The 12,142-nt window shown below is 35.9% G+C and overlaps 1 protein-coding gene across 7 annotated transcripts in view; it reads right to left on the bottom strand.

Moving 5' to 3' along the window:
• C5 (complement C5) overlaps window positions 1–12,142 on the bottom strand; it is a 109,591-nt gene that overhangs the window by 25,456 nt on the left and 71,993 nt on the right. For all 7 annotated transcript variants that reach the window (XM_045563051.1, XM_045563049.1, XM_045563053.1 and 4 more), the window contains exons 34-40: window positions 7,333–7,435; window positions 6,893–6,967; window positions 6,670–6,775; window positions 5,481–5,564; window positions 4,438–4,527; window positions 2,258–2,341; window positions 29–167 (exon numbers count right to left, since the gene is read on the bottom strand). In XM_045563051.1, coding sequence (XP_045419007.1) covers window positions 29–167; window positions 2,258–2,341; window positions 4,438–4,527; window positions 5,481–5,564; window positions 6,670–6,775; window positions 6,893–6,967; window positions 7,333–7,435 — 681 coding nt within the window. The remainder of the gene's footprint in view (window positions 1–28; window positions 168–2,257; window positions 2,342–4,437; window positions 4,528–5,480; window positions 5,565–6,669; window positions 6,776–6,892; window positions 6,968–7,332; window positions 7,436–12,142) is intronic.

Below are 12,142 nucleotides of genomic sequence, written 5' to 3'. Positions count from 1 at the left end.
CAGAGACTCCAAAATACTGATGACTTACCTGAAGCTGAAATTGTATTTTATCTGGAGGGCTTCTTTACCCATAATTAAATACTGTCTTCCTTTTACCAGGTCAGCATTAGCACAGGCAATCTTTCTAATAAAGGTGATTTCAGAGTCTTTCTCAGCAACGGCTTCCCCTGAGTGACACACAAGTAAGGTTATCACATTCGTGTTTTAATGTCACAATTATAAATTCTCTCTCAAGCTTTTCAGTTCCTTATGGCTACAGAGAAGTTCGTGGCAAGTACTGTATGATAGTAATTATGTAAATGACAAACTTTCATTAGTAATATAAATTTTAGTGTATATGCATTAGTTCAAGCTAATTTTCTTAGGCTGTCCCAATGGCATAGCTTCCTGTTGCAAGCAACATCTGAGCAATGCTCCCAGAACTATCTCCCAATTCAGCCCCTGTCATAGTAAGCAGTGTGGCTATGTGGGGCCTTACTATTTTTTAAAACTTTTTGTTGTGGACAATTTCAAGCCTATTCCGAAGAAGGGAGAATAGTTAACTAACCCCAGCTTCAACAATCACTAATCTTTTTTTCATCTTTTTAAACACCCTATGCTTTAGGAGAAATGCCAATTTATTATTGTCCTCAAACCACATAGTTTGCCCTGGATTCTAGATGGTTTGCTATTAGCGTACAGCAGTTCTTGTGTAAGTAGTATGTGGTATTTTGATATTTATATAAATTCAAAATTTATAAGTATTAAAAATGAACATCCAGAATGAAGAGATAAAGCATATGCAAAAGTTTCTTAACATTTCCTTTTAAATGTTATAAAAATTAACATTCTGAACCTACAGGAGAACAAAGAATAAATAATACTAATAAATGACTGCAGCTTGGGAATCATCTGATGCTGTGAAAAATTCAGAAAAGTCTGGAATGTCTTTGGATGCTATGAAAGAATTGGTACAAAATAAAGCAAACAATTTGTATTTCTGGAATGAAAAGCACTCTATTATTTCAGTAAAAAAGGAATGGCTTATGATTGCTTATGATGTCAATGTTGGATGCAAATGGTGCTCAAAACTTGGATTGTGGAAAGATCAAAGTGCTAAACACTTATTTCAACAGAATGGCAATCAGGGTTCAAATAAAGAAAATTTGTGACCATCAATGAAGAAAAAATTAAATAACATCACAAATCAGTTTCAAGCAGTGAAGCATTTGAAATAAAAAACTAAAAAAGTTTTTTATCAGAGTGTTGACAAATAAAAATTTGAAAAGTATCAATGGAATTTTAAACTCTAGAGTATTGTTAAAAATAATCAAGCCAGGAAGCTGAGATGGGGGAGCCCTTGAGCCCAGGAGTTTGAGAGCAGCCTAGACAATATAGCAAGACCCTATCTCACAAAAAATTAAGCATTTTCAGACTTGAAATACTTGATAGAATTTTAGAAGAGAGGCCAGGTGCAGTGGCTCACATCTGTGATCCTAGCACTCTGGGAGGCCGAGGCAGGAGAATTGCTTTAGCTCAGGAGTTTGAGATCAGCCAGAGCAACAGCGAGACCCCATCTCTACAAAAAACAGAAAAATTAGCTGAGTGTGGTGGCATGTGCCTGTATCTCAGCTACTCAGGTGGCTAAGGCAGGAGGATCACTTGAGCCCAGAAGTTTGAGGTTGCAGTGAGCTACAATGACACCACTGCACTCTATCTGGGGTGACAGACAGACTCTGTCTCAAAAAAAAAAAAAAAAAAAAAAAGAAAAGAAAAGAAAAAAAAAGAATTTTAAAAGAAAAAAATCAGTATAAATATATTATTGCAATTTAAATTTCTGGTCCTACTTATTGCAAAATTTGTTATCTACTGAAATGAGAAAATAACTTTTTGGAAGATATAAATAGGGTGGTAAGATACATTTTAATCATTATTGAATAAATCAACTATTTCATTTAAAAATGTTTTAAATAACTTCAAATGAAAAGTTGAAGATTTTGAAGATGGCTTATGGTTTTTGTTCGTCACAAGGTACTGGAAAGAACACATGAACAACATATCAAACGGCCTTGCTGAGATTTGGGAAAAAAGGATTCAGTGAGAAATATTTATATTAACACCTTTAAAAAATGTGTCTCCCCAAGAAGAATAAGCTTTATGAAGGCAGAAACCCTGGCTTGTTTTATTCAAGTTGTACCTTCTGTGTCTAATATAATGCCTGGCACATAGTAAGTACTAAGTATCTATTAAATGAAAGAATGAATAAATGACTTCTCACCAGTTTTGTAAATATCCAGAAGGGTTGCAGTGTACTTGATAAAGACATTTTCTTCAGTGATGGATGTGATTCTAACTTTATAAGCTGGTAAAAAACAAAAACAAAACAATTTAGGCTTAATACCAATAATGTTATGTCCAATAGAAGCTAGAATTTGTCAAACAAATGAGAAATTAAGCATAGCAAGCTATCATGGGCACCCTGAGGTAGATCTTATTTCTTCCAAGAAGCCTTTACAAATCTCCTCATTCTGAATCAATCTCTCAATCTGAGTCATTAGGCCTGGCCACTGTTATATAACAGGCTGATTAAGACAAAATCCATATTAAATTAAATAACAGAAGCACACAAAACAAACAAACAAGGCTTTGTTAAATGTAAGGTTCAGGTACTGATCCTTTAAGATTAGAGGAGTCATGCCCATGGGCATCCTTTGAAGAACATCTTCTCCTCTACCTGGCCACAGAGGGGGCTTTACTCTTCAGCCAAACCATGTGAGCCTCCTCATCTCCTTGCCTTGCTGCCACCTTGTGTAGCTCCACTGGCTTTGATCTTTAATAGAATTCTTTTTTTTCCTCACTCATCCTTGCTTGGATTGGCAACTATCTGACACGAACCACTCCCAATCCTGTTTTCTCTTTATTCAGGCATCAATGTTTGATGTATGGTGTGTTTGACCTCAGCTCTGGAATGACCAGCTTGAAGGAACCCATCCCTTCTATGGGGCCTCAGAAGAGACCCCTTTTATTTTGTTTCTGATGGAGTTGAAATGAATGACCTAAAAGGTTTGTCCATTTTTGAGATTCTGCAAGCCTATGAGTCTCTCCCAGATATAGACAGATAAATAAATGATACATAGATGGGTGAACTCATTGTGGCTGAGCCACAGGCTATGCTAATTAGTGGCTTAAAATGGATGAAAAATGTTCTGATTTTCAAATTCTTAAGTCTTTATGGTGAACATGGGTGTGGGTATGGGTAGAAAGAGGGAACTTGCATTTATTATCTGTGTTAAAATAGATTTCTCATATTTTAAAGTGAAAATATTCCTCAAATGAAGGGAAGAAATAATTAGCGAAATTCTTGTTTGTTAAAACAATATAGTATGCTCTTCAAGTCTTGATGTAAATTTTAAAAATTGCAGTGGGTCTTGGCAGACTTAGACAACTTTTTGACTTTTTTAAAAAATAAAGATGAATTCAAAGGAAAGAAATGCTACAAACCATACAAAATTCATTCTGGTGGCCATATTTCTATTAAGAGAATTCAATAGACTATGATGGAAATAATATTGGAAACCAGGATGCATCCCAGTTCTACTACTTACTTCCTGCATGACTTTGCATAACTTTGCAAATTATTTAATCTCCCTGAGGCTCAGTGTCTTCACTGACAAGGTGATGGTAGATCCTCTGTTACCTCAAAGGGCTTGTATGGAAATCCAACGAGAAATTGTATATGAAAGCAGTTGGTAACCACAAAGTGCCAAATCAGCTCTACCTATTTTTAAATTTATAAATAATGCCCTTCTAATTTCCAATAGAAGATCTGAGATAGCATCCAATATGCTCCTCTTCTCAAAAAAATTGAAAACTATGGATAGAAAATAAAGGAGCTAATTCTATCAGGAACTGAGACAAGGCAACAACTGTACTTCAGCATTGACTTAGCTCTGAGCTCTGGGCAACTAGAAGGAGATCCTCCTTTTGAAATGGAGAGAGTCTCAAACATGGATTGCAATTCTACATATATTGAAAATTATTTAGTATTTATGTTTTGACCTTGAAGAGATTTTTAAAAGAGCCAAACCTCCCAAATCACTTCAGTTTCTGCCTGTGCTCTATCAACTGCAAGAATACAGAACTGGAATCTTATATCTCTGTGGCTTCTCAATAGTTCCCTTTTGAGTATGTTTTAGTGCCTGTCATTCAAAAGGATTTACTAAAATATCTTGGCTGTGTGCATGTCACTTCTATTATTTTTTATGAAAATCATACTTCTTTGTTGAAGAATAAATAACTTTTCAGGTTAATGCTGAAAATTGATGGCATTTTCCTTCAAGGGAATACATGGAATGTTGTTTCCACATAATCATTATGTAAAGTTTTTGATTTTTCTAACTGATCTTATTTTCATAAAATTTCATGTTTAAAGGAACTCTATTGAACTTTTGAACTTACCATATGCAATCTCTGGTTTACATGCTGTTTCTTTTCTAGTATCTGCAGAGATTGTCAGATCCAATGCTTCCTGCATTTGCCCACAGTCAGCTGGATTTTGTGAAAAATGATATAAGTCAGCTTAATGTAAAGAAGCAGATACTCTCTCTGGGAGTAAACACGATTTCTTATAAGCCCAGAGACAATCCAGTATAATCTTACAAATGCCAGATTCCTAAGGCCAGCCCATTTTGTCCTCTTCCACAAAGTGAAACATTATATACAGCAAAAACAAAACAAGCAAAAACAAAAACAAAATCTTGAGCAAAAGTCTTATTCTTAGAGTGAGTGGTTACTCCACATTCAGCTCTTCAGAAATGCATATGCTTCCCTTGAAGAAAGGGGGAAATTTTTCCATTTTGAGTACAATCAAAAGACCTTTGAAAGACCCAAAATGATGATTTGATTGATTTGTAGCTAAAAGATGGCACAATAAGTACCTAGGAAATGTGCAGATATTAAGGATTTTGGGGGAAAAAAAAAAAAACCAAAACAAAGCCAAAACCAATCCAGACCCTTTTGGAGCCAGTGGTTGATTATTGGTGAGTTCTGGATCTTTTCCTTGGCCAAGAACTCTGTCTTTGATTTACAAGTGACTGAATGGAACTAGACAATAAACAGAGAATTCCATTAACTGGAAGGATAATAGGAAAGAAAGAGGAGCCAGTGTCTTAGACCTGAGCCTCTGTTCCTTGGGTTGTGGTCCTATTATGTTAAAAGACTAATTGAAAGTAAAATTTCACATCATGTTACCCCTGTGATATCTAACAACTGTCTGGATGGTGTTTCTCTGCCTCTGAACAGCACAAACTGTCAGGTTGTTCAGGAGTTATGGAGAAGTAGCTTTAAAATGCTCAAGGAATCATTAGCTTTCAATCAGCTGATATTACATTTCTACTTCTGAGAAATGATAGTTTGCCAAACAACTGCCCCCAGACTAACCTCAGATTATGAGTGGCTGCTTTAAACAAACATGCAGCCTAAATATGTTAAATGAAGTTTACCTTCTACACACTTGCACGTGGCTCCTTCACAGACTTTCTGAAGTTTGGTATTAGAAGTGCTATAAAACATGGTGCACTGTTTATCTGTGGCAATAAAAGTGTGGTTAAGAGAAGTGGTGTAATTGATGCACAACACATTTACTAATCGGTGAGTCTCTTACATGGGACCTCAGAGATCGCCTTTTCCAAACCCTTCTTTTTATAGCTAAGGACCAGGGAAGTTAAATTATGACTTGGCTATTCTGGGAAGGGCTCCTCTACCCACAGAAAGATTTCCCCTTGTCAGCTTAGTTCTGTGCCTGAAATTTTCCTGTTCAACATTTATTTCTCGAAATGAAAATATTTGATGCTTCCATGAATAAGAGGAAAATAAATTATGTTACGTGAGGATCTATTGAAAGAATTGCAATTGTTTAGGCTGGACAAGAGAAGAAAAGCATATATATCTCTCTCTTAGGGGGAAGAGGGCTTTAGGTATATCCTATGTGATTTCAGAATATAGAACTAGAATAAAAGGGTATCAGAGTTTGGTTCACTTTAAGAATTTTCTGACAAATAGAACCGCCCAAGGTAGAGTCATCTGTCTTGTGAACCAATAAACTCTCCAATCACTTAACATTCTCTGAGTAGTCAAATGCGGGATCATTCATTCAACAAATATTTATTGGGTTCACATTATATACTTGGCACTGTGTTAGATACTAGAGACACTCTGGCATTGGTGAGAAAGACATACAAACAAATAATTACAAGGTAGTGTGATAACTTCCATAATAGAGCTCTCTGCAAAATGTAATAACAATACAGATGGGGTAGAAGTTGTTCTGAGGAGATTAAAGAAATAGAAGGGTTAGTGGGCTTCTCTAAAAAGGAGAGATGTGATGAACACTGAAAGTGAACACCACAGATAAACTTGAAACCACAGATACAACTTTTAAAGTTGTAGGAAATATAATCCAGTTATTTTAAAAATGAAGAAACTCATGACTGAGAAGTGAAATGATTTGCTCAATGTCACGAAGTAGTTTGTATACAGTAGTTGGTATGAATGTTCTAGTTGAGACTTTTATGAAGAGTGGTGTCCAAAAGAGGCAATATATAAAATTTACAGGACTTTGGTGGATTTCTAAATGTTCTGTAAAGAATGTAAAGTAGTCTTCCAAAGAAATTTTAGAGTAGAGTTGATTACCTGGTCTGTGGTATTCATACACTGTGAAAGTAGCGGGACTAAGATACCCAACTTCAAAAAGTTCAAATATCCGGAATCGGACACAAAGGAAATCCCTGGAGGGAATCTGTTAGACAAATTCAAGGATTTAAAAAAATGATGGGAGAGAAGATATTCATAATATTTTAACCTGTAAATTTTGAATAGCAACAATAAAGAAAAAATGGTAGGAGGTGGAGCTTACTGAATTCAGTTGCAAAATAACATGTCCATCTTTGATCTGGTAATCAGTTAATAGTTGATCTACCCCATCAACAAGCTAAGGAAGGAAAGAGAAAAGATTGAATTTAATTTCATTATCTTTCTATTTAAATACATTCACCTGCTAATGAGATATTAAATCACAGGGCTGTGATCCACTACTCAAAGAAGTTGAAGAGCAGTGCCTCTTCTTGAAAGAGTCTGAACAGTTAGCATACGCGATCACATTTTTGGGCCATGGAACTATATGCTTCCATTTCACTTTGATAAATCAAAACTTAGGTAGATTGTTGTTTTGGAAAGAATATTCTGGGTAATTCTATGAAAGTGGCATATTAAAATGAAAGGAAATAAATTTATCTAAAAAATAATTCAGAAAAGAAAACCAAACATTCATAACAATATTTAAAAGAAAACACTTACAGCTTTTAAGTCATCTTGGTTTGCATTGATTCCAGTAGGTAGAGAGATATCCATCACTGCATGGGAGGATCCAGATGATGATTCTCCTGTGCTAGGCTTATAGCTAAAATACATAAGAGATTAGGAAATGTAATAAATAAATGGATAAGATTATTTAAGAAAGGACCCTATTCCTTAGTAGGCCTAATTTTTGAATCTGGGTTTCCCTTTATTTGCTTCTCTACATTGTATGGGTTAAAATTTCTGAATTTTAGAGTTGCAAGAGATCTTTGAGTCATCTATTCTCTTTCCTCACTTGACCAGTAATCTCAGTGGACTACTATTCTGGAGCATAGAGGTCATCCACTCCAAGCTAACTAGCTGGGGAAAATGAGGATGAGAGCAAGGCACTGGTTCAAGGTCACATGGCTAGTTCATGCAGAGCTGCACACGAATCCAGGTATTAGGTGGGCTTCATCCCAGGGATGCAAGGATGGTTCAACATATGTCAATCAATAAATGTGATTCACTACACAAACAAAAGCAAAAACAAAGACCATATAATCATCTCACTAAATGCAGAAAAAAAATTTGACAAAATCCAGCACCCTTTCATGACAAAAACCCTCAACAAACTAGGTATAGAAGGAACATATCTCAGAATTATAAAAGCCACATATGACAAACCCACAGCCAATATCATACTGAATGGGGAAAAGTTGAAAGCATTCCCCCTAAGAGCTGGAACAAGACAAGGATGCCCACTGTCACCACTCCTATTCAACATAGTGCTGAAAGTCCTAGCCACGGCAATCAGGCAAGACAAAAATATTAAAGGTATCCAAATCAGGAAAGAGGTCAAACTTTTGCTCTTCGCTGATGATATAATTTTGTATCTAAAAAAACCCAAAGATTCCACAAAAAGTCTCCTGGAATTGATAAATAAATTCAGCAAAGTCTCAGGATACAAAATCAATATACATAAATCAGTAGCATTTTTATATACTAATAACAGTCAAGCTGAGAGTCAAATCAAAGACTCAGTAACATTCACAATAGCTATAAAGAAAATAAAATACCTAGGAATATACTTAATCAAGGAGGTGGAAGATCTTTACAAGGAGAACTATGAAATGCTGAGTAATGAAACTGCAGAGGATACAAACAAATGGAAAAACATATCATGCTCATGGATAGGTAGAATCAACATTGTTAAAATGTCCATGCTACCCAAAGTGATTTACAAATTCAACACAATCCCCATCAAGTTACCAAAGTTATACTTCACAGACCTGGAAAAAATAATTCTACACAAAAAGAACAAATCTGAAGGCATCACATTACCAGACTTCAAAATATACTACAAGGCTATAGTAACTCAAACAGCCTGGTGTTGGTACAAAAATAGAGACATAGACCAATGGAACAGAACAGAGAACCCAGACATAAAATCATCTACCTACAACAAGCTGATCTTTGGCAAACCAGACAACAAACCCTGGGGAAAAAGAAGCCTATTTAATAAATGGTGCTGGGAAAATTGGATAGCCACATGCAGAAGGATAAAACAGGACCCCTACCTCTCACCACTCACAAAAATTAATTAAAGATGAATAAAAGACTTAGATTTAAGGCATGAAACCATAAGAATTCTAGAGGAAACTGTAGGAAAAACTCGTCTAGATATCAGCCTAGGCAAAGAATTTATGAAAAAGACCCCAGTGGCAATCATGGCAACAATAAAAATGAATAAATGGGATTTGATTAAAAAGCTTCTGGCATAGCTAAGGAAATAATCAAAAAAGCAAACAGACAACCTACAAAATGGGAGAAAATATTCATAAGCTATATATCCAACAAAGGGCTAATAACCAGAATTTACAAAGAATTCAAGCAAATTAGCAATAAAAAACCAAACAACTCTATTAAAAAGTGGGCAAAAGACATGAACAGATGCTTCTCAAAAGAAGAAAGACAAATGGCCAAGAAATATATGAAAAATGCTCAATGTCACTAGTCATCAGGGAAATGCAAATTAAAACCACAATGAGATATTACCTTACCCCAGTATTAAAAAGTCCAAGAACAATAGATGCTGGGGGGTGCAGAGAGAAAGGGACGCTTATATGTTCTTGGTAAGACTAACAATTAGTACAACCTCTATGGAAAACAGCATGGAGATGCCTCAAAGAACTAAAAGTAGGCCTACCATTTGATTCAGCAATTGCACTACTGGGTACCTACCCAAAGGAAAAGCCATTCAACCTAAAAGACACCTGAACTCAAATGTTTATTGCAGCACAATTCACAACTGCAAAGATATGGAATTGACCCAAGTGCCCATCAATTCATGAGTGGAGTAATAAAATGTGGTATATGTATACCATGTAACCATGGAGTCCTGCTCAGCCATAAAAAAGATGAATTAATACCTAATACCTTTTGCAACAATCTGGATGGAACTGGAGACCATTCTTCTAAGTGAAGTATCTCAAGAATGGAAAAAGAAACACCACATGTACTCACTATTAAATTGGAACTAACTGATAAGCACACATGTGCACAGAGGGAAGTAAAACTCCATGGAAAGAAACCAGGGGGAAGAGGAGAAGAGGGAGGGAAAGAAACCAACCTAACGGGTGCTATGAACACTATTTGGGTGATAGGCACACCTATAGCCAGGACTCAAGCATTACAAAAATGATTCATGTAATCTAAAACATTTGTACCCCCTTAATATTCTGGGGGAAAAAAAAGAATCCAGGTCTTTTGATTCTTGCTCTAGTTATTTTTCTAATGAAGCATATTCACAGGAGAAAATTGCTGTATATTGAAAAGAGACTCAATAAATATGTGTAGGAAAAGTTGGAAGAAAATACACTAAAATGTTAATGGTTACTTTCTTTGGATGGTGGGATTATAAGTGATTATTCTTTTTCATTTCTATGTTTTTCTCTATTTTCTAAATTTTCCACAATAGATGCTTTATTTAAAAAAATAATGTTTCAAGGACTATTCTTTGTCTAGGAATTATGCTAGTGCAAAGTTAAGCAGAAATGCAAAGAGGGTAAAATGGGAGGGTTTTTTTTGTTTTTGTTTTTGTTTTTGTTTTGTGAGAGAGAAAAGAACACTGAAATGGGGAATCAGAAACTTGGGTTTTATCCCAGTTCTGCTGAGAGACTCCCACAAATCATTTCCCCTTTCTAAGCTCATTTTCTTATTTGTAAAATTAACTGTGAAGAAGTATAAACTTGTGTTTGAAATTTATCTTTATAATTCCAAGGCTTTGGTTTTGGATGGCAGGGACCATTAAGGAAAGTTAGAGTACTTCAAATAGGGACAGGTTGGTGGGGCAGGGGCAGGGGTGGGACAGAGGGAGTGTGGTTCTGTAAAAGTTGATTTCAGGTTCCAGCCTCACCTCAAGATGCTTGAGAGTGGAGTTTGGAAAAGCAGTCAGGATTAAAAGGAAGAAACTGGGAAGGCAGCTTCATAAGGAGGAAAGAGAATCGAACTCACCTACATGGGTGAGTATTAGTAAAATAGGAAATATTATGTGAGTTAATTAGTTTTCAGGGCATATCATTTCCTCAATCACACCTCATAGAGCATCTATAAAGCAGTTCCTATTAGAAGTTTTAAATGTAATCTTTACCACAATACTTAAAAGTATTATAAAATCTCTGACTCATAAAATCTTTTTCACCCAGTTAACAATTTAGAACAGAATATAAGACATTGGATCTGCAATGTGACATCTGAGCATATCCCTAATTGGATGGGTAGAAGCAGAGAACTCTTGCTCACAGATGCAAATACTTTGTCAAGGAGATGGAAAAGGGCCTCCCGAGTGGAGCCTGTCTATGAAAAGGTTGCTGGAGCCTTGATGACTAGTTGCCATGGAGACTGTTTCAATGGTGGAACAGAAATCCTCCTTTCAAAAAGCCTTTGCCTGCTGCCAAAACCAGCAATCTTCCCTAAAGGCATTTTGTTGCTAGAGAAATGAAATCTTTTTTTCTTTTCTTACGAATACAACAGAGAGGTTGTAAAAAGCTAAATGCACGAAAGAGACCCTCTGAACATAGAAACTGTGAGCTGGCATTTTTTAATCAGGAGAGAGAATATTTGAAGGCAAAGAATTTCTTACATGAATAAGTACTACACAGTTACTTTTGGAATTTACCCAGCCTAACTTCAGTGTCACAGAGCCAAAAGGATATTCCACCCGCCTTTTTGGAACATTCTGTCCCCAATTTGTAAAAACCAAAGGATAGAATAGATAAGATTACATTTCTACTTGCTTTCTTTTGTATATTGACAATCTGGAATTAGGCCTCCTGTCAATGAAGTCAAATGAGTTTTTTAATAAGAACTTTTTACTGTATTAATATAGCAGAGTTGTGGACAATTAGAATGGGCAGAAACTTTGAGATAAGGTAGTATAATATCCTTGCTTTACAGAAGAGGACTGGAGATGTGAACTGACTTGCCAAAAGTCACTTGAATACTTCCTGGAAGAGCCTACCCCACAGCAGGTGTCTCAACCTACTATCAGAGAGCCCTTCTTTTTTAGAAAAATTACAATATATTTAGGGGATACAAGTACAGTTTTGTTACATGGATATATAGTATAGCAGTGAGGTCTGGGCTTTTAGTGTAACCACCGCCGAGATAGTGTCCATTGTATCCAATAGGTTACTTTTTCATCCTCCTTCCCACCCTCCCATCCTTGGAGTCTCCAATGTCTATTTTTCCTCTCTGTACAATGGTGTGTACTCATAGCTTAGCTTCCACTTATACGTGAGAACATGTGGTATTTGACTTTCTGTTCCTG

Source organism: Lemur catta, chromosome 10 (genome assembly GCF_020740605.2).
Source record: "Lemur catta isolate mLemCat1 chromosome 10, mLemCat1.pri, whole genome shotgun sequence".
NCBI lineage: Eukaryota > Metazoa > Chordata > Mammalia > Primates > Lemuridae > Lemur > Lemur catta.
Note: the sequence above shows the minus strand (reverse complement) of the source record. Positions and strands in the feature narration are given on the sequence as shown.